This window comes from Danio rerio, chromosome 4 (genome assembly GCF_049306965.1).
Source record: "Danio rerio strain Tuebingen ecotype United States chromosome 4, GRCz12tu, whole genome shotgun sequence".
Classification (NCBI taxonomy): domain Eukaryota; kingdom Metazoa; phylum Chordata; class Actinopteri; order Cypriniformes; family Danionidae; genus Danio; species Danio rerio.
In genome coordinates this window covers 70675001-70699561 of record NC_133179.1, presented here as the reverse complement: position 1 = coordinate 70699561, position 24561 = coordinate 70675001, and the positions used below count along the sequence as shown (strand labels likewise).

The window sequence follows — 24561 nt, the reverse complement described above, 5'->3', positions numbered from 1 at the left end:
CGACTGGCTAAGTTACTAATAAATGACCCAACAAATGTTAAAAAACAAACAAATGTTAAAAATGACCCAACACAGCACCAAATATGTTTAACTCATCAAAAGTTTTTACCTCAATTGGCCGAGTTACTAATAAATGACCCAACAAATGTTAAAAATGACCCAACAAATGTTAAAAATGATCAAACAAATGTTAAAAATGACCAAACAAATGTTAAAAATGACCCAACAAATGTTAAAAATGACCAAACAAATGTTAAAAAACAAACAAATGTTAAAAATGATCCAACACAGCACCAAATATTTTTAACTCGACTGGCTAAGTTACTAATAAATGACCCAACAAATGTTAAAAAACAAACAAATGTTAAAAATGATCCAACACAGCACCAAATATTTTTAACTCGACTGGCCGAGTTACTAATAAATGACCCAACAAATGTTAAAAATGACCAAACAAATGTTAAAAATGATCAAACAAATGTTAAAAATGATCAAACAAATGTTAAAAATGACCCAACAAATGTTAAAAATGATCAAACAAATGTTAAAAATGACCCAACAAATGTTAAAAAACAAACAACTGTTAAAAATGAGCCAACACAGCACCAAATATTTTTAACTCGACTGGCTAAGTTACTAATAAATGACCCAACAAATGTTAAAAAACAAACAAATGTTAAAAATGACCCAACACACCACCAAATATGTTTAACTCATCAAAAGTTTTTACCTCAACTGGCCGAGTTACTAATAAATGACCCAACAAATGTTAAAAATTACCCAACAAATGTTAAAAATGACCCAACAAATGTTAAAAATGACCCAACAAATGTTAAAAAACAAACAAATGTTAAAAATGAGCCAACACAGCACCAAATATTTTTAACTCGACTGGCTAAGTTACTAATAAATGACCCAACAAATGTTAAAAAACAAACAAATGTTAAAAATGACCCAACACAGCACCAAATATGTTTAACTCATCAAAAGTTTTTACCTCAACTGGCCGAGTTACTAATAAATGACCCAACAAATGTTAAAAATGACCCAACAAATGTTAAAAATGACCAAACAAATGTTAAAAATGATCAAACAAATGTTAAAAATGACCAAACAAATGTTAAAAATGACCCAACAAATGTTAAAAAACAAACAAATGTTAAAAATGATCCAACACAGCACTAAATATTTTTAACTCGACTGGCTAAGTTACTAATAAATGACCCAACAAATGTTAAAAAACAAACAAATGTTAAAAATGACCCAACACAGCACCAAATATGTTTAACTCATCAAAAGTTTTTACCTCAATTGGCCGAGTTACTAATAAATGACCCAACAAATGTTAAAAATCACCCAACAAATGTTAAAAATGACCCAACAAATGTTAAAAAACAAACAAATGTTAAAAATGACCCAACACAGCACCAAATATGTTTAACTCATCAAATATGTTTAACTCAACTGGCCGAGTTACTAATAAATAACCCAACAAATATTAAAAATGACTCAACAAATGTTAAAAATGACCCAAAAAATGTAAAAAAATACCCAACAAATGTTAAAAATGACCCAACAAATGTTAAAAAATTACCCAACAAATGTTAAAAAACAAACAAATGTTAAAAATGATCCAACACAGCACCAAATATTTTTAACTCGACTGGCTAAGTTACTAATAAATGACCCAACAAATGTTAAAAATGACCAAACAAATGTTAAAAATGATCAAACAAATGTTAAAAATGACCAAACAAATGTTAAAAATGACCCAACAAATGTTAAAAATGACCCAACAAATGTTAAAAAACAAACAAATGTTAAAAATGATCCAACACAGCACCAAATATTTTTAACTCGACTGGCTAAGTTACTAATAAATGACCCAACAAATGTTAAAAAACAAACAAATGTTAAAAATGACCCAACACAGCACCAAATATGTTTAACTCATCAAAAGTTTTTACCTCAACTGGCCGAGTTACTAATAAATGACCCAACAAATGTTAAAAATGACCCAACAAATGTTAAAAATGACCCAACAAATGTTAAAAATGACCCAACAAATGTTAAAAAACAAACAAATGTTAAAAATGACCCAACACAGCACCAAATATGTTTAACTCATCAAATATGTTTAACTCAACTGGCCGAGTTACTAATAAATAACCCAACAAATATTAAAAATGACTCAACAAATGTTAAAAATGACCCAAAAAATGTAAAAAATTACCCAACAAATGTTAAAAATGACCCAACAAATGTTAAAAATGACCCAACAAATGTTAAAAAACAAACAAATGTTAAAAATGATCCAACACAGCACCAAATATTTTTAACTCGACTGGCTAAGTTACTAATAAATGACCCAACAAATGTTAAAAATGACCAAACAAATGTTAAAAATGATCAAACAAATGTTAAAAATGATCAAACAAATGTTAAAAATGACCCAACAAATGTTAAAAATGACCCAACAAATGTTAAAAAACAAACAACTGTTAAAAATGAGCCAACACAGCACCAAATATTTTTAACTCGACTGGCTAAGTTACTAATAAATGACCCAACAAATGTTAAAAAACAAACAAATGTTAAAAATGACCCAACACAGCACCAAATATGTTTAACTAATCAAAAGTTTTTACCTCAACTGGCCGAGTTACTAATAAATGACCCAACAAATGTTAAAAATCACCCAACAAATGTTAAAAATGACCAAACAAATGTTAAAAATGATCAAACAAATGTTAAAAATGACCAAACAAATGTTAAAAATGACCCAACAAATGTTAAAAAACAAACAAATGTTAAAAATGATCCAACACAGCACCAAATATTTTTAACTCGACTGGCTAAGTTACTAATAAATGACCCAACAAATGTTAAAAAACAAACAAATGTTAAAAATGACCCAACACACCACCAAATATGTTTAACTCATCAAAAGTTTTTACCTCAACTGGCCGAGTTACTAATAAATGACCCAACAAATGTTAAAAATTACCCAACAAATGTTAAAAATGACCCAACAAATGTTAAAAATGACCCAACAAATGTTAAAAAACAAACAAATGTTAAAAATGACCCAACAAATGTTAAAAAACAAACAAATGTTAAAAATGATCCAACACAGCACCAAATATTTTTAACTCATCAAATATGTTTAACTCAACTGGCCGAGTTACTAATAAATAACCCAACAAATATTAAAAATGACTCAACAAATGTTAAAAATGACCCAAAAAATGTTAAAAATGACCCAACAAATGTTAAAAAACAAACAAATGTTAAAAATGAGCCAACACAGCACCAAATATTTTTAACTCGACTGGCTAAGTTACTAATAAATGACCCAACAAATGTTAAAAAACAAACAACTGTTAAAAATGACCCAACACAGCACCAAATATGTTTAACTCATCAAAAGTTTTTACCTCAACTGGCCGAGTTACTAATAAATGACCCAACAAATGTTAAAAATGACCCAACAAATGTTAAAAATGACCCAACAAATGTTAAAAATGATCAAACAAATGTTAAAAATGACCAAACAAATGTTAAAAATGACCCAACAAATGTTAAAAATGACCAAACAAATGTTAAAAAACAAACAAATGTTAAAAATGATCCAACACAGCACCAAATATTTTTAACTCGACTGGCTAAGTTACTAATAAATGACCCAACAAATGTTAAAAAACAAACAAATGTTAAAAATGATCCAACACAGCACCAAATATTTTTAACTCGACTGGCCGAGTTACTAATAAATGACCCAACAAATGTTAAAAATGACCAAACAAATGTTAAAAATGATCAAACAAATGTTAAAAATGATCAAACAAATGTTAAAAATGACCCAACAAATGTTAAAAATGATCAAACAAATGTTAAAAATGACCCAACAAATGTTAAAAAACAAACAACTGTTAAAAATGAGCCAACACAGCACCAAATATTTTTAACTCATCAAAAGTTTTTACCTCAACTGGCCGAGTTACTAATAAATGACCCAACAAATGTTAAAAATTACCCAACAAATGTTAAAAATGACCCAACAAATGTTAAAAATGACCCAACAAATGTTAAAAAACAAACAACTGTTAAAAATGAGCCAACACAGCACCAAATATTTTTAACTCGACTGGCTAAGTTACTAATAAATGACCCAACAAATGTTAAAAATGACCCAACAAATGTTAAAAAACAAACAACTGTTAAAAATGAGCCAACACAGCACCAAATATTTTTAACTCGACTGGCTAAGTTACTAATAAATGACCCAACAAATGTTAAAAATGACCCAACAAATGTTAAAAATGACCAAACAAATGTTAAAAATGACCCAACAAATGTTAAAAAACAAACAAATGTTAAAAATGACCCAACACAGCACCAAATATGTTTAACTCATCAAATATGTTTAACTCAACTGGCCGAGTTACTAATAAATAACCCAACAAGTATTAAAAATGACTCAACAAATGTTAAAAATGACCCAAAAAATGTAAAAAATTACCCAACAAATGTTAAAAATGACCCAACAAATGTTAAAAATGACCCAACAAATGTTAAAAAACAAACAAATGTTAAAAATGATCCAACACAGCACCAAATATTTTTAACTCGACTGGCTAAGTTACTAATAAATGACCCAACAAATGTTAAAAATGACCCAACAAATGTTAAAAATGACCAAACAAATGTTAAAAATGATCAAACAAATGTTAAAAATGACCAAACAAATGTTAAAAATGACCCTACAAATGTTAAAAAACAAACAAATGTTAAAAATGAGCCAACACAGCACCAAATATTTTTAACTCGACTGGCTAAGTTACTAATAAATGACCCAACAAATGTTAAAAAACAAACAAATGTTAAAAATGACCCAACACAGCACCAAATATGTTTAACTCATCAAAAGTTTTTACCTCAACTGGCCGAGTTACTAATAAATGACCCAACAAATGTTAAAAATGACCCAACAAATGTTAAAAATGATCAAACAAATGTTAAAAATGACCAAACAAATGTTAAAAATGACCCAACAAATGTTAAAAATGATCAAACAAATGTTAAAAAACAAACAAATGTTAAAAATGATCCAACACAGCACCAAATATTTTTAACTCGACTGGCTAAGTTACTAATAAATGACCCAACAAATGTTAAAAATGACCAAACAAATGTTAAAAATGATCAAACAAATGTTAAAAATGACCAAACAAATGTTAAAAATGACCCAACAAATGTTAAAAAACAAACAAATGTTAAAAATGAGCCAACACAGCACCAAATATTTTTAACTCGACTGGCTAAGTTACTAATAAATGACCCAACAAATGTTAAAAAACAAACAAATGTTAAAAATGACCCAACACAGCACCAAATATGTTTAACTCATCAAAAGTTTTTACCTCAACTGGCCGAGTTACTAATAAATGACCCAACAAATGTTAAAAATGACCCAACAAATGTTAAAAATGATCAAACAAATGTTAAAAATGACCAAACAAATGTTAAAAATGACCCAACAAATGTTAAAAATGACCCAACAAATGTTAAAAAACAAACAAATGTTAAAAATGACCCAACACAGCACCAAATATGTTTAACTCATCAAAAGTTTTTACCTCAACTGGCCGAGTTACTAATAAATGACCCAACAAATGTTAAAAATGACCCAACAAATGTTAAAAATGACCCAACAAATGTTAAAAAACAAACAAATGTTAAAAATGACCCAACACAGCACCAAATATGTTTAACTCATCAAATATGTTTAACTCAACTGGCCGAGTTACTAATAAATAACCCAACAAATATTAAAAATGACTCAACAAATGTTAAAAATGACCCAAAAAATGTAAAAAATTACCCAACAAATGTTAAAAATGACCCAACAAATGTTAAAAATGACCCAACAAATGTTAAAAAACAAACAAATGTTAAAAATGATCCAACACAGCACCAAATATTTTTAACTCGACTGGCTAAGTTACTAATAAATGACCCAACAAATGTTAAAAATGACCAAACAAATGTTAAAAATGATCAAACAAATGTTAAAAATGATCAAACAAATGTTAAAAATGACCCAACAAATGTTAAAAATGATCAAACAAATGTTAAAAATGACCAAACAAATGTTAAAAATGACCCAACAAATGTTAAAAAACAAACAACTGTTAAAAATGATCCAACACAGCACCAAATATTTTTAACTCGACTGGCTAAGTTACTAAAAAATGACCCAACAAATGTTAAAAATGACCAAACAAATGTTAAAAATGATCAAACAAATGTTAAAAATGATCAAACAAATGTTAAAAATGACCCAACAAATGTTAAAAATGATCAAACAAATGTTAAAAATGACCCAACAAATGTTAAAAAACAAACAAATGTTAAAAATGACCCAACACAGCACCAAATATGTTTAACTCATCAAAAGTTTTTACCTCAACTGGCCGAGTTACTAATAAATGACCCAACAAATGTTAAAAATGACCAAACAAATGTTAAAAATGATCAAACAAATGTTAAAAATGACCAAACAAATGTTAAAAATGACCCAACAAATGTTAAAAAACAAACAAATGTTAAAAATGATCCAACACAGCACCAAATATTTTTAACTCGACTGGCTAAGTTACTAATAAATGACCCAACAAATGTTAAAAAACAAACAAATGTTAAAAATGACCCAACACAGCACCAAATATGTTTAACTCATCAAAAGTTTTTACCTCAACTGGCCGAGTTACTAATAAATGACCCAACAAATGTTAAAAATTACCCAACAAATGTTAAAAATGACCCAACAAATGTTAAAAATGACCCAACAAATGTTAAAAAACAAACAACTGTTAAAAATGAGCCAACACAGCACCAAATATTTTTAACTCGACTGGCTAAGTTACTAATAAATGACCCAACAAATGTTAAAAATGACCAAACAAATGTTAAAAATGATCAAACAAATGTAAAAATGACCAAACAAATGTTAAAAATGACCAAACAAATGTTAAAAATGACCCAACAAATGTTAAAAATGACCAAACAAATGTTAAAAATGACCCAACAAATGTTAAAAATGACCAAACAAATGTTAAAAAACAAACAAATGTTAAAAATGATCCAACACAGCACCAAATATTTTTAACTCGACTGGCTAAGTTACTAATAAATGACCCAACAAATGTTAAAAATGACCCAACAAATGTTAAAAATGACCAAACAAATGTTAAAAATGACCCAACAAATGTTAAAAAACAAACAAATGTTAAAAATGACCCAACACAGCACCAAATATGTTTAACTCATCAAATATGTTTAACTCAACTGGCCGAGTTACTAATAAATAACCCAACAAATATTAAAAATGACTCAACAAATGTTAAAAATGACCCAAAAAATGTTAAAAATGACCCAACAAATGTTAAAAATGACCCAACAAATGTTAAAAAACAAACAAATGTTAAAAATGATCCAACACAGCACCAAATATTTTTAACTCGACTGGCTAAGTTACTAATAAATGACCCAACAAATGTTAAAAATGACCAAACAAATGTTAAAAATGATCAAACAAATGTTAAAAATGACCAAACAAATGTTAAAAATGACCCAACAAATGTTAAAAAACAAACAACTGTTAAAAATGAGCCAACACAGCACCAAATATTTTTAACTCGACTGGCTAAGTTACTAATAAATGACCCAACAAATGTTAAAAAACAAACAAATGTTAAAAATGACCCAACACAGCACCAAATATGTTTAACTCATCAAAAGTTTTTACCTCAACTGGCCGAGTTACTAATAAATGACCCAACAAATGTTAAAAATGACCCAACAAATGTTAAAAATGACCAAACAAATTTTAAAAATGACCCAACAAATGTTAAAAATGACCAAACAAATGTTAAAAATGATCAAACAAATGTTAAAAAACAAACAAATGTTAAAAATGACCCAACAAATGTTAAAAAACAAACAACTGTTAAAAATGAGCCAACACAGCACCAAATATTTTTAACTCGACTGGCTAAGTTACTAATAAATGACCCAACAAATGTTAAAAAACAAACAAATGTTAAAAATGACCCAACACAGCACCAAATATGTTTAACTCACCAAATATGATTAACTCAACTGGCCGAGTTACTAATAAATAACTCAACTAATGTTAAAAATTACCCAACAAATGTTAAAAATCACCCAACACAGCACCAATTATGATTAATTACCAAATATGTTTAACTCAACTGGCCGAGTTACTAATAAATAATCCATTAAATGTTAAAAATTACCCAACAAATGTTAAAAATGACCCAACAAATGTTGAAAAGGACCCAACAAATGTTAAAAATGACCCAACACAGCACCAAATATGTTTAACTCACCAAATATGTTTAACTTTACTTGCCGAGTTACTAATAAATAACCCAACTATTGTTAAAAATGGCCCAACAAATGTTTAAAATGACCCAACAAATGTCAAAAATCACCCAACACAGCACCAATTATGTTTATCTCCCCTAATATGTTTAACTCAACTGACCAAGTTACTAATAAATAACCCAGCAAATGTTTAAAATGACCCAACAAATGTTGAAAAATGACCCAACACAGCACCAAATATGTTTAACTCACCAAATATGTTTAACTGAACTGGTCGAATTACTAATAAATAACCCAACAAATGTTAAAAATGACCCAAATTTTTTTTTAAATGACCCAGCAAATGATGAAAATGACCCAACACAGCATCAATAATTTTTAATTTAACTGGTCGAGTTACTAATAAATAGCCCAATAAAAAATAAAAATTGCACAACAAATTTTAAAAATGACCCAAAACAGCACCAAATATGTTTAACTCACCAAATGTGTTTAACTCAGCTGGTCGAGTTATTAATAAATAACCCAACAAATGTTAAACATAACCAAACGAAACAAAGATTTAGTAAAATGGTGAAAATGTGTGATTTCAGATGCAGCTTTATTGCGAGTGATTCATCGACTACGTTTACATCAGTAATCAAATTATCTGCCTTAATCTTATAAAGACGATAATAGGTCATAAGGGATCCTGACTTTGCTATAATCGCGGATTCATTTAGTAACAAGACACCACCCTAGCAGCTGTTTGATATTCAGGCATAGTATTAGCTTGGATGTGTTTTTTGTTTTGTCGACAGAGGAGAACTCCTGCTGAAGCGACTGATCTCCACACTGTTATAGAGATGGCGTTTATTAAAGAGGAGAGTGAAGACCTGAAGATTGAAGACACATTCAAACATGAAGATCCTGAGGAACAAATAGGTTGGTTTTCATTCAAATACTGTAAATATCAGTGAATAGTAATCAAGTAGTTAAATTTAAATGTCAGCGCTGTTTTTATTTGTTTAGTTATTATAAAAAGCATTGACACAAGTCATTGACTCGACTTATTGTGCATGTTTAAACGAGAAATGTTAGAAACCGGTGACCATTGACTCCCTCAGTATTTGTTTTTCCTACTATTGAAGGCTTTCTTTAAACTATCATTAGTGCTCAACAGTAGAAACAAAGAGCTTAGAATGACCAAAAGGCGACTCCACTGCAACAGCAGCGCCCAGCAACAGCCCCGGATTCCGCCATTTTGGAGTAAAAGCGGTCGGCTGTCCATTTATTGCGAGCAGCTGCTTTGTTTTTTATTTATTTATTTATTTAACAAGCACATTAAAGCTGGGATACAACCTGAAATACGAAAATACAACACGTACTATCGCAATCATCAGCACTTTTAATGGTTTATTTTACAGACTTCTTATATGCTATTGCTCTATTAGAGTTTTCATTCCAAAATGGCCGCTGCGCCATCTAGTGGCCGTTTCCCAAATCGCACTAGAGTGTCGCCTCTTGGTGATTCTATGCTCTTTGGTAGAAAGTAGTGGTGCAATGGATCACATTATGATTTTTAGCCATAAATCAAACCATTTTTCAGATCAGCCAGATAGGGGAGGAGACAACTGGTCACCTTGGGAATTATAAGGTTCTGAAGGATTTTGAGATATTGCGCTTGAAAGTTTTTGCATTCATTAGCAAACAGTACGTGTGTAACAGTTTTCTTTCATACATTAACATGACAGAGACCCTAAATGTACTCTACATGTAAAGTATCAAAGTTCTCTTATGGCCCGTTTCCACTGAGTGGTACGGTACGGTTCGGTTTGGTGCGCTTTTATAGTCATTTCCACTGTCAAAAGGCGTACCGAACCAAACCCTACCGTACCACTTTTTCGGCACCCTTTCGAAAGGGTCCCAAACACAAGAAAGGGGACCAAAAGGCGGAGCTAGACGCGCAGCTGAACGCTATTGGTTTACAGAGATACGTCATTCGCTTACGCAACAAGCCAGAATGTAAACGAAGGACCCGCCATGGAGTAGAGCAGAATCTACCCTGTGCCTCGCAGTTTTTTTTTACGAGCGGTTTCGCTTTCTTCCTTGCGCTCGTCGCGCGTCTATATCTGAAATAACAAACTTCTTGAGCTGATTATAATAACTGTAGAGATAGTTTACAGTTTGACCCAAAGAATGACCAGTCTGGTAGATGAAGAAGAGCCGGAGTCAGAGATTTAAATAAATAAATTAAGTTTACTGAAGATAGTTTGCAGTTTCATTCGCAGAAGCCAGCTTCAACACTCGCAATGAGTTCCTAGGCCGCTCTGCTTACAATCACCAATCACTAACAATTATACTCTCAAATAACGTCATTAACTGCGTCACACATACAGGTGTCCTAACCTGATTGGTCAAAACACAGATAAACTAGGGACTTTTCCACGTGGGGTTTGTGCGTATATTCTGAACATTATCTAAACATAAACGTCAGACATCCCTTAGACTGATTAGAGCTGACTCCAGACCTGTGAAACGGATCAGCAATCAAATAGAACACACGCAGACTTAAAGTATAACCTGTTTCTTATCCAAGGCTGAGTGTACTCTCAGCCGTCTTTATCGAAACTGGTTCAAAACTGGTATAATCTACATTCAGGCAGTTATATCCTGACTACACCAAGTCTATCTTGAATAAAAAGTAGAATCACTTTAACAGATTTAACCGTAAAAACAGCAAAATCACTTTAGACATTTTAGACAGTATTAACTCCTAGAAATAACAATAGAAACAGTTGATTCCAGTCCTCAGCCCTCAGTTCCACTCAAGGTCTCCATGACCTCTGACCTAGTTTGCTGGCTCCTGACAATAGGTATAAAGAGACTGGCAAATGCACTGAACATTCTTATATTAAGCAATGCGTTAACTTATTCATTAATTAAAATCAATTCACAGTTAAATACTGAGAAACAGGATGATGAAAAAGATAAACGTTGGTCCATGATGAGACAGACTGGAAAGCAGAAATCCCAATCCTTCATAACACGCGCTTGATTATTAACATGCTTTGGAAACCCGATCCTGTGAGAAGCTGACAAACGCGAGTGACACATTCAGAAAGAAAAGGACAAACGAGAGAGTGGAGCGCGGGAAAAGGGGAAGCCAAGGAGCACGTTATTTCTTCAGCAAACGTGAACAAACTGCCTTTTAATTATTATCATCAGCTTTTGGACTAATGTGAACTGTGAATGATGGAATGACTCTCTAACAGAGGCTACATGACATGTGCTGCTGAAGATTACAGACACAGATGAGTGGTTTTTGCTGACTGTAGGCTAAACTTTGTGTTGTTTTGAACCTAATTAAGGACGAAATGTATGATGTGTGTAGTTTTTCTGTAGTTGGTAACATATCGGAGACTGTAAGAGGCTGTATGTGTTCATACATGTTGCATTTATGTATTTATTTTATATAATTACAGACGTTACAGCAGGCTATTTTGCTTTTTCGTCATTGATCTGCAGTTATAATCAACTCTTTTTCATAGAAAAGTTGGTAATAAACATTTATACAGAAGTATTTATGTGTACAAAGCGTCTGTTTTGTGAGAAGTGCTGCTCATACGATATGTAAGCGACCCGTACAGCTTTACTGTAGACATTTTCTAAATGACGTCGACTGAAACTTTCTGTCATACACCACGCCCACCAAAAGGATACCCTTGGTAGTGGAAACGCAAGCCTGATAAAGGTGACCCATACCGTACTGTACCAGTCAGTGGAAACGAGCCATTACATTTGCAAACTGGGGTAAAACAAACACGCTAAACGCGGAGAGAAGCTTCTAAATCTAAAAAGTCACTTTGCACTTGGTATAATAAGGTTCTGTCTGGCAGATCATTCATTAAAGCATCACCTTTTAAGAAATGCAATCAAAAAATATATAAGTTGGTGCTGTAACAATAGGTTGATGCTTGAGAAAGTTACATTTTTGCTTTCTATAACATTTATTCAATGCTTTAGATGAATATTTCTCTTGTTCAAATTAAGTGTTCAATGTCGGCGCAATAGCCTAGTGGTTAGTGCGCCGACATATGGTGCAGTAGCACATCAGGGCGTTGCAAGTTCGAATCCCAGCTCGAGGACATTTCCTAACCCCCTCTCTCTCTCCCACTTCGCTTTCTGTCTCAATACTGTCCTATCTAATAAATAAATCTGCTAAAATAAATGTTAAAAAATAAAAATAAATAAATTAAGCGTACAAGAATAAATATGCTAAATATTGTGTCCAGTGTAGATGTTGATTTGATCTAATTAATATGTTAATGTTTATTACATTTTGTGCTTTAGATGAATTACTGAATTATATTTATTGAATTCTTGTAGCCAGGGATGCGAGCCTGATGCAGGTTTATTAACAACGTCAGGTACGCAGTGGTCAATACAGATGTATACAGGCAATCCATAAACGTAGTCAAAGTAACAGTCGAGAGGTCAGAAGGCAGGCAGGGTTAACTAGATAAGCAAGGCGAGGGTAAAAACACGGCAAAACCACCCAAAGAAAAATCGTTGAAATATCACTTAGGGTGCTTTCACACTTGGTTCATTTGCCTGGACCGTACCCAAGTTCCATTGTCTCCCCTTGCCACCTCCTCGGTTGGTTTGTGTTCACACTGCCTTGTTTCCTTCTGAACCCCGTTACGCTTGCGTCATCGAGCTGCTGTTTTGTTTACGGCCGTTGCTAGGTGAGGCCACGCAAACAAGCGCCAAAATGGAAAGACTTCCACATATCGTGGTCATTCTGCTTTAATTGAAGCTTTTGGACATACAGAAAGCGACTCGCGTCTATCTGCCGCAAAAATGTTATAAACATTCAGCACATCACACAGTGTCTGCAGAAGCTGTTTTTGGAGGAGACAAGCAAACATCACTGTGTTTGCCCTGGCTCAGTCCCGCGCGCGTCACCAAGGTACGAATCAAGATACACACACGAACAAACAAACGTTATGAACGTTATTACGGTAGTTTGTTGTACAGTTGGCAGTTCACTATAGTTCACTTCCGTTATTTGACACGATTGCATTCACATCTGAAGTGAACTGTACCAGAGTTCGTTTGATGTCATAGTACGGTACGTTTAGCTAGTGTGAATGCGTCTTCTGACGGGTGCGCACCCGTGAACCGTACCCGAGTCCGCCTGAAAGAGGTGGTCTGGGTTACGGTTCATGCGAACTCTGGTACGGTTCACTTCTGATGTGAATGCAATCGTACCAAATCACGGAAGTGAACCGCCAACTGTACAACAAACTATCGTTTTCATAACGTTTGTTCGTGTTTGTATGTGTGTGTCACGTTTCGTACCTTGGTGACACGCCAGGGCAAACACAGTGATTTCTGCTTGTCTCCTCCAAAAACAGCTTCTGCAGCCACTGTGTGATGTTCTGAATGTTTATAACATTTTTGCGGCAGATAGACGCGAGTCGCTTTCTTATGTCCAAAAGCTTCAGTAAAAGCTGAATGACCATGATGTGCGGAAGTCTTTCCATTTCGGCGCTTGCTTTCGTGACCGTCACCTAGCAACGGCCGTAAACAAAACAGCAGCTCGATGACGCAAGCGTACCGGGGTTCAAAAAGACATTGTGAACACAAACCAACCGAGGAAATGGCAGGGGGAGACAATCGAACTTGGATACGGTCCAGGCAAATGAACCAAGTGTGAAAGCACCCTTAAAGTAAACAAGACCCGACGACTAGAGAGAGTGCGTGCTGCTTAAATAGTCTGTGTAATCCGTCCTTGACAATCCTCCAGTGGTGTGTGTGCAATCAAGTGCATGCATGGAGATGTAGTCCATAAAATGGCGGATTTGTAGTCCGTAAGCGACTGTGCATGTTTTCCAGCGATCTACGGAGTTTAGCTGGTGATCGTGACAATTATTTGCCCCATTAATTAAATTATTTGCCCTTCAAGGCTTGATATTAAATTTAAAGGCTGTAAAAGAAAACAGACAACGAGCAAACGAGTTTATTAAACACTGAAAAGTGTTTCACTCACTGTATGTACACACATATACGCATCGATGAATCTGCTCTTCAGTGTTTGGACTCTCAGTAATGATTTTAAATCACACTGAACTGAGCTAAACTGAACTGAACTTAAACACTAAAAACTGAACTACCCTGATCCAGTTACTATGATCATTTATGTGAAGCTGCTTTGACACAATCTACATTGTAAAAGCGCTATACAAATAAAGCTGAATTGACTTGAATAAAATCAAAAGTGAATATTTCACTTATATTATATTATATATATATATATATATATATATATATATATATATATATATATATATATATATATATATATATGTATATATATATATATATATATATATATATATATATATATATATATATATATATATATGTATGTTTTTAAATATTTGTTTCTTTTTCAGCAGTGTAAAGTGTGGCATTTCATCTCAATGTCAAAAAATGCTTCTAAATCACCACATTTATACACATCTCAGTTGTGTGTGGTGCAGCATTATTTAGTCGACTCTGAATTTGTGTAATTTCCCGCTGTCAGTGGAGCAGTTCGGCGAAATGACAAGGAAAGCTGATCCTGATTGGTCCTCGTGCGTGCATTAAAAATGCTGATTGGCTCACGAAAAGAACTTTATTTGAGCCGAGCTAGAGTTTGACTTTGTAGATAAAACGTTTTTGTTTTTAAAATAAAAAGTCTTTAAATGTAAACAACTTATAAAAAAAACAAAACACACACATCATGCAAATAAGTTTAATAAGAATATGCGAATAACTCGCTTTTGACAAAAATGTTAGATAGGATCTGATAATTCTAAGTTGACGAAATGTAATTTGCTTTTCATTTATTACAGAAACAGCACTGCAAGACATTTTTTAATTTGAACAAACAGAACTTATAAGCTGTAATTTTATTAAAGATAACATGAGGAAATAATCAGCTGAATAAAAATAAACTGAAATATTCAGTACTGCGAAAAATGTACTGTTTCTACTACTACTGCTGCTGATGATGCCAAACATAATTTGAACATAATAATAATAATTTAAACAAACATAATAAAACACCTATTTATCTTTAGTCTCATTTTATAATAAATAACTCTGTTATTCACTCTTATGCTGCGTTCACACCAGACGCGGAACGCGCGTCAAGCGTGAGTGATTTACATGTTAAGTCAATGCAAACGCGCGAATAGACATCCTGCGGCGCGATATGAGCAAATGGCTCGGCGCGAATGATGAAAATTGAGCGGTGCACATGGCGCGATACGCACAAATGGCATGGCGCAAATTAAGCGTTTTGCGCGTTTGACGCGCTTAATGCACGTTTCACGTGAATCACTTGAGTTCGAAAATCTGAACTTCAGCGGACATTCTCGCAGCGTTAACCAATCAGGAGCTTGCTCTTGTGGAGGCGTGATTGTGACATATCGCCTGTTGTCGGCATCCCAGGGGAAATCCCCCAGCAGACACCGACAACAAGTTCATCAAACTGGGCTGGGCTCAGTCAGAAGCACCGCTGAAAACCTCCATCAGCCAGGTTCAGTTTCTGGAGGAGTCTATGAGCTTAAAGAGCTGGATGCACCTCTGAAAGCATGTAGTGGACTCAGACACGGCCCTTAACGTATCGACGCTGTTTATCAGCCTTCATAAAGAGCGTTTGCGCATTTGACGCGCTTAACGAACGTGTCGCGCGAATCTCTCAAGTTCGAGAATCTGAACTTCAGCGGACATTCGCGCCACGTTAACCAATCAGAAGCTTGCTCTTGTGGGGGCGTGATTGTGACGTAGAACCTGTTGATGGTGTCCCGGGGTAAATCCTCCAGGCGACACCGACAACAAATCATCAAACTGGGCTTGGCTCAGTCAGAGGCACCGCTGAAAGTCTCCGTCATCCAGGTTCAGTTTCTGGAGTTTATGAGCTCACAGAGCTGGATGCACCTTTGAAAGAATGTAGTGGACTCAGACAGGACCCTAAACGTATCGACGCTGTTATTTTCTTAATAAAATCCATGTTAGCCATTTAGCTATGAAGCTAGATTAACCGGGCAGACAGAAGCCCTGCCCATCACGCGAATCAGCGTCTGTTCTGAAGTGAATTTGACACGCGATTGAAGCGGATTTGACGCGCGAATGAAGCTGGGGTTGACACGCGAATGAATCGAGTAAACTCAAATGTTCATGCGGCTATATAGTGTGATTTATCCGTGCGAACCGCATCTGTTGTGTACACAGCATTAAAGCTTCATCTTTCATTGCTAGATGATAAAGCTGCACGATTCTGGCTTAAATGAGAATCGCAATTTTTTTTTTCTTTTGCCTAAAATAAAGATCACGATTTTCTCACGATTCTGTAGATGTAAAATGAAGGCGAATATGAGTGTAATTGTACTGTTGCTTACAATGCTAAATGTTGTATCGACTTGGAATGGTGGACTAGAACAGACTTTGGATGCGTCCTGGTCATTAATGCTGATGATAATTATGATGTTAAATTATTGTGTTCGAGACGTATGCTTACAATCTGTAATTGTCTGTTTAAAGACGTGATTTTCCTGAATACAGAAGGCTGGGCGGGTATTTTTGCATTTCGGAGGGTTTTGGATACTTTTGGGGCTGGAATTAGTCAGCTACATCTGGCAACACTGTGCGCTTTCGGTTTCATTTCCACTGCTAAGAGCGGTTCACTTTCCGCGAGGCTCCCAAACGATCACTCTGTGCCACAAACTGAATGTTGTTTACAACATTATTAACGTTACCTGTAATTCACAGCATAGGTTCTGTTCACTAAAGTAGGCTTCATTCAGAGGCGCGCGACCGCGACCGCCCTCTCTGTGGTAACAGCTGACGGTCAGCTCACGTCACGTGAGATTTTGCGGTCGTAAATACATTACATGAAGACAGAAATCCGTTGCTGAACAACGTATGTAAAACAATGTCTTGTGCAGCCACTTTCGCTTCTCCCCTGAACTTGAAATATGATTGACAATCGTAGAAATGCTGGATTAAGATCGTCTAGGGGGTCCAATCGGGATCGCGATCTTTTTACGATTAATTGTGCAGCTCTACCAGACGATCATTTCTGAAGTATTATTCACTGGCGTATTTTTGATGGCTGGTTGTCGCCACCTACTGGTTAAATAATATAATCGCTGCCTACAACTTACATTTTGAGCGTCAAGTTAAATGCATATGACGGTGATTTTATTCTTTAACATAAACATCAGTGGTTTTATCTAAACTATAAACTGTTCTCCCAGTACTTCTGTGTTATTTGACTGTAACTTCATAACTATTTCAAAAAACTCTTAGGCAGGCACGTGCACACATAGGGCTCAACCTGTGCAGTGCACAAGCCCTTTTTAGTCTTGGATAGAAAGTGCCCTTCCAAAAAGATCAAAAGTGCCCCCTCATGCCTAAACGAAGCGAAAGCACAGACCATACTCACATTTAAGAGAAAGAGGCGGCCCCTGGTGGTTCGGCAGTATGGGTTGCATATAGGGAGGATCAGCTCTTGAATTTAATTTACCACCCTTCATAGAAAGACTGAAAATATGGGATAACTACGGGAAAATAACTATACGGGATGATAGCAGGATAGAACTGTAAAATACGGAAGAATCCCGGGAAAAACGGGATGGTTGATGGGTATGACATAAGTATATAACTTCACTCACCTGGAAAGTGCACACAGCATGCCATATCATCTGATAATTGTAAGAAATAATTCCAAAAGGCCACTGACTGTAAATAACGATAAACAAAACAAAAATATGATGAGTTCAGCGGCTAATCAGCCGGAATCAACTGAGGTGAAATGGCGGTGGCCATGACTCAAGTAGCCACACCTTCAATTATGCAGACTTTATATAACTTAATATAAACAAAAAAGATGAGTTATGAAAGAGTTCGCCCCCCCACATTTGTCATGAAGGGTAATATTAGCTGTACCAGGCTGTAAACACCTTTTGGTCTGCTGTAAAGTTGGCCATTTTAACAGTGGCTCAATAGAAATTTGCTTCATATGGATTTCCACGAATTGCAGTTTCAGTTACTTCCGTATCAGCTTCGAGAGGGAGAGCCCGCTTGGTTGAAATCCCGACCTTTTAGTGATTAATTGTGCACTTTACACTGAATACTTTAATGCAAGCTAAACAGGTGACAGAAAACACCTTTAATAACCTAAGAAACCCACCACATCCCCAATACCCCACCACAACTTCTTCATTATATTTTACAGAAAAGCCTAAACACTTTCATTCATGTGATTTGAATGAGGCAAGAGACGATCTCTGCGTGATCCTTGCTAATTTAGTCAGTCAGTCAGTCTTTATTCATTTTCCGAAGGCAATTTGGTTGCAGCGGACAAGCACGTCACACATAATACCCAAAGTACATCATACAATACAAATTCTACCCTAAATTTAAAAACTTTACAACTGAGGGGATGAATGAAAGTTTAAAACGATTCGTTTTACTAATAGGAGTTCTGTATCGAATACCAGAAGGGAGAAGATATAACTCGTGGTGCATAGGATGGGAATCATCTGACAGAATACTCTGAGCTTTACTCAAAACTTGTCTATGGTATAACTGAGCCATGGTCGTCTGTTTTCTCCTTGTTATTTTTCCTCCTAGGTTCACAATTTTCTCCAAACAACTCTTATTTTTCACACTTAGAGAATTGAACCAACCAAGCAAAGCAAAGGATAACAGTGATTGAATGTATGAACTGTAAAACATGCACATGACAGATTTATCTATACCAAAAGATCTTAATTTATGTAAAGAGTATAGTCGTTGTTGCCCCTTCTTACACAACATATTAGTATTAGCAGAAAAGGACAGTTTGTAATCTAAAACAGTACCCAGATACCTATACTTATCAACACTCTCAACATCCTCTCCATTAATACTAGTTTGCTTACCCTCAATCAGTCTCCTCTTACGATTAAAATCAATGGTCATCTCTTTAGTCTTAAGAACATTCACTTGTAAGAAAGCCTCCTGACACCAGCTGGAAAAATAATCAATTACAGGACCGTGCGTGGAGTCTTCCTCGCATAACAAACTAACAATTACAGAATAGTCAGCAAATTTTAAAATACACCTATTACTAAAAATACTCCTACAACTATTTGTGTACAAAATAAATAGTACAGGAGAAAGGACACAACCTTGAGGTGACCCCGTAGATGATACCAACCATTCAGAGGGTGCTTTCACACCTGCCTTGTTTAGTTCGGTTGAATCGCACTAGAGTTTGTTTGCCCTTTTGGTGTGGTTCGTTTGGGCAGGTGAGAATGCAGCAATTGTACTCGAGTGCGCACCAAAAGCGGACCAAATAACTGTACCGAGACCTGCTTGAAGAGGTGGTCTCGGTACGCTTTCAAACGAACCCTGAAGCGGTTCGTTTGGGTGAGAATATGATCCGTACTAAAACAGGTCCAAGCGCAAAAATACTGCAAGTTTTTGACTAATCCAGCTGCCGTAGGCCGATGCGCTGTGCATTATGGGATATGGAGGAAAAATAATTGTTGACAGCGATTTACCAACAGATAGAGAAAGGGGAAAACATTACCTGATGGATCGTTGGTAATATTTCCGCAAGATGACCATGACGCAGTTTAGCTAAATTAATGCACGCCTCCTCCTGAAGTGATGTGCGATGCATTAAAACACTATTTTCTAGCCGCAGCCGCGCTTCATTCTCAAAATGTATAGTTTGTCTAAAGCAGGCATACAATCAGCCAGCGCAGTCGTCCCTCCACAGTAAAAACGACATTTTGTGTCTGCCTGTTTGTTTACTTGTTCATTGGCATTTTCCTGCACCTGAATTCTGACCAATCAATAAGCAGTTTAAGAAATATGTTCAACAACATCTGGCCAATGAGAGATGTGGATTTTGTCACATGACTGCATTTTGGTTCGTTTCAACTGGTTCGGACCAAAGCCAGCAGTGTGGTGTGAAAACGACCCAAAGACGGCAGAAGATACAACAATGTATGATGTATTACCCTTGGTCCGGACCAAATGTAGCGAACTACAGATGTGAAAGCACCCAGAGAAACAATTATTTACCTTAACCCTCTGTGTCCTCTGGACAAGAAAGTCTAAAATCCAACCTACAAGCATTCGATCCAAAAATCGATCCAAAATTCGATAATTTAGGATTAAGCTACAAGTGACAAATGTATTAATCAATGGGTCACGTGGGTTCTGAACCGAAATCCGTTACACCCCTAGTAGAAAGGAACTCATAAAGGTTAGGCAACACTTGAGGGCGAAGAAAACAGTGAGCAAATGTTAATTTTTTTGGGTGACCTACCCCTTTAACCTTCATTTTGTTTTGCTTTAGATCTGATTCTGCTGAAAGAAGAGTCGAACGATTCTGAAGAAGCAACCCAGCCCGAGAAGCATCCTGAATTCATACCCGGAGACAAGTCCAGTAGGAGCTCACAAACCGAAAAACCTTCCTCGCAGAACAAAACGGAAAGCAGTTTGGCCTGCAAACATTGCGGTGAAGCGTTCACACGTAAATCAAGCCTAGACCTCCACATGAAAGCTCACATGGGAGAAAAGCCTTATGCGTGCGCTGAGTGCGGGAAGAGTTTCACTCATAAAGGATACCTCAAAACGCACATGAGAAGTCACAACGAGGAAAGCTCTTATTCCTGCGCGCTCTGCGACAGCAGCTTCTCCCGAAAGGGAAGTCTGAAGACGCACATGAGAGTTCACACGGGAGAAAAGCCGTACACCTGCGCTCAATGCGGAAAGAGTTTCACCCGGAAGGGGACTCTTAACACACACATGAGGAGCCACTCCGGAGAAAACCATCACATCTGCAAACTCTGCGGGAACAGCTTCTCCCGCAAGGGAAGTCTCAAAGCTCACATGCGCATTCACACCGGAGAGAAGCCGTATGAGTGTCCTCAATGTCAGCGGAGTTTCACACGCAAAGGGACTCTCAATTCCCACTTAAAGACTCACATCGGAGTGACTCCGTCGTCCAAAATAAAGAAGAGCTTCTTCAGAAGGCAGCATCCCAAGACCAAAACCGAAGAAAAGCCGTTCGCGTGTGTTCAGTGTGCACGGGGATTCAAGTACAAGAAAAACCTGAACCAGCACATGAGGATCCACTCCAGGGAGAGCTGCTTCGTGTGCCAGCACTGCGGCCGGCGCTTCACCAGCAGGATTTACCTCAGGAATCATCTGAAGACGCACACGGGAGAGAAGCCGTACGTGTGCACGCACTGCGGGAAGAGTTTCTCCCTCAAAGGAAGCATTAAAGTCCACATGAGGATTCACACCGGAGAGAAGCCGTTCACCTGCGAGCAGTGCGGGAAGTGTTTCCGACACAAAGTGACGTTCAATTACCACATGAGGATCCACTCTAGGGAGGACGTGTTTGAGTGTCAGCATTGCGGGAGCGAGTTCGCTGATGGTACAGAGCTGGAGAAGCACGTCAATGTCCACTTAGGAGAAAACCCCTTCATGTGTCACTTCTGCGGAAAGACCTGCATAAACAACGGAAACCTGGTGATTCATTTACGCGTTCACACTGGAGAGAAGCCGTTCGTGTGTGTTGAGTGTGGGAAGAGCTTCACGCGTAAAGGCAACCTCGAGACTCACGTAAGAACCCACACTGGAGAGAGGCCGTATAAATGCGCGGAGTGCCAGGAGAGTTTTGTGTATCAGAGAGAGCTGAAGCTTCATTCGCGGCTTCATTCGGACTCCGTGAAGGCGTTTCGCTGCTCTCGGTGTAGCAGGAGCTTCAGAAATGGGAGCAGTTTCAAAAATCACCTCAAACTTCATTCTGTTGTCAGGAGGTTTAGTTGTGTTTGGTATGATAAGCGCGTTGCTTTGCCGTCACGCGTGAAAAGTATTGCTGACATGAAATCCTATGTGTGTTGCTCGTGTAGAAGGAGATTTAAATGGCTCAGCCATTTGAAATGGCACCAGAGGACATGTATAGTAAAAACTTAATTTAATTTGGGCTGAAGCTCGTGTAACAACTTGCACTTTTCACCAAGAATAAAAGCTTGGAAAAAATGTGTTGTTGTTATTAGGGGGCCAAGCAGCGATTCTGGTTCCTATTTTTCTTCTTCTTGTTATTATTATTATTCCGCTTCTTCTTCCACTGCGATTTGAATGGCAGCCTATATAGGAGTTTGCTCGAAGGTTATGAAATTTGGCACACTGGTAGAGGACAACCTCCTTATTAACCACAGCAAATTTGGACCATCTAAAGCAGTGGTCACCAAACTTGTTCCTGGAGGGCCAGTGTCCTGCAGATTTTAGCTCCAACCCTAATCAAACACACCTGAACAAGCTAATCAACTTCTTACTTGGTATACTTGAAACATCCAGGAAGGTGTGTTGAGGCAAGTTGGAGCAAAACCCTGTTGGGATACCGGCCCTCCAGGACCAGGATTGGTGACGCCTGATCTAAAGCCTGGTTTATACTTCTGCGTCAAGTGACCGGCGTAACCCACGGCGCATGCAACGCACGTAGCTGTGCATTTGTACTTGTGCGCGCTGTCTCTGTTGGTCTGCATTAACACTTCCGAAACGCTAGTTGGCAGTGAGGTGTAAATGTTCCTCTGTGTCGAGTTTCTTCGCTGCTTTATTGCTTTTCCTGAACACTTCCGGGATGTACAAGTGGCTCAAACTCGCTCATTTTGAGGCAGGAACCGGCGGACGTGCAACAACTTTAACTATGAGGTAAACACAAAACAAAACTTTCCATCCGGAGCTCCTTCACGGGACTCCACACTTGTAAACAATCGCTCCATCAGACTCGCACCATTCACGCGGCTCTCTGTCTCGCCCAGACTCGTCAGCGCTACCAAGCCGACCAATCACAGAGCTTGCGCTACGCGTCGTTGCGACGTGTAGTTAAATTTTTTGAGAGGTGCATGTCAGCGACGGCCACGGCGAAGGGCTATGCGTCAGCGCCATAGCATACGCCGGCGTTTGACGCAGAAGTATAAATCAGCCTTAACTCAAACTCTCTAGCACCACCATTTGTCCAATTTAGCAATTTTAAAAAAGCTAAAAGCTTTTGATCCGTAGACCACAAAATCTAATTTTCTCTGAATCCTTGGCTTATGATACCAAATTTAGTAAGGTTAAGTTTTTTTTTCTTTTCTATTTTTAATTGTTTGTAAAACCTACTTTTTTTTTTTTCGAACTCGTCCTCACCAAAATTCTCACCAAAATTGGCTCGGATCATCTTTAGACCATAGTGGCAAAATGTTATGGAGTTCAAGAAGATTACTTAAAAAAGCACACAAAATCATACTCAAGACTATAGCTGCGTCCCAAATGGCACGCTATACACTATGCACTCATGCACTATATACTTATGCACTTACACACTCAACAACATAGTATATGTATGTAGTGTCGTCCCAAATGGCACACTAAGGTGTTTTTACTAAGCGGAAATTCAAACCGTTTCCCTGATGACGTTTGATGGTTGCCAAATCAGTGAAATAAACGACCGAATTATCAAATAATACCTGCCACGAGTATTGCCGCATTCACCATCGGGAGGCGCTATAATCACTCTCGTAGGAGAATTTTGCTTTCACCATCCAAAATAAATAAAGTTATTCAACATGTGCGTCTGATAGCTCCGCCCCTTCCGCTACGTAAGCAAATCTGCGGTCGTTGAGAGCGTGAAGTGTCCATCATTACACACTTCAGTTTACCGGCTGAATGAGTGCATCATCCGGGTAATTAAAGTGCACTTATTATTTTTAGAGTTTTCAGTGTGAACGCACTACTTACACTATTTATACTACAAAATGGCGTAGAATAGTGCGTAAGTATGCGATTTGGGACGCAGCTTATATCTCGCTTATTTTCTGTGTGTTATAACAACTATGATCTGAGGCTGCCTGCACAGTTACGTTGCAGCGCCACCAAGTGGTCAAGAGATATGAAAAACAGCTATTTTGGCTTATATCTCGTGAACGCTTTCACCAATTTTCACAATATTGGTCTCATTACTTTCAGAGAGCCATTCTGAGTCCAATTTTCCCATGTTTGCCATTTTTGGCCTCAGGCATATTGAATTTTGTCAAAAAATGCTATATTTTACAAACACATTGA

General features: G+C 36.7%; 1 protein-coding gene across 1 annotated transcript in view; it reads left to right on the top strand.

Annotated features, from left to right (window-relative positions):
• Positions 1-24561, top strand: part of si:cabz01054396.2 — a 28120-nt gene that overhangs the window by 2556 nt on the left and 1003 nt on the right. The window contains exons 2-3 of the mRNA XM_073948420.1: positions 9213-9336; positions 20801-24561. The exon at positions 20801-24561 is cut by the window's right edge and continues 1003 nt beyond it. Of these exons, the coding sequence (XP_073804521.1) occupies positions 9258-9336; positions 20801-22428 (1707 nt within the window). The 5' untranslated portion in view covers positions 9213-9257 and the 3' untranslated portion in view covers positions 22429-24561. The remainder of the gene's footprint in view (positions 1-9212; positions 9337-20800) is intronic.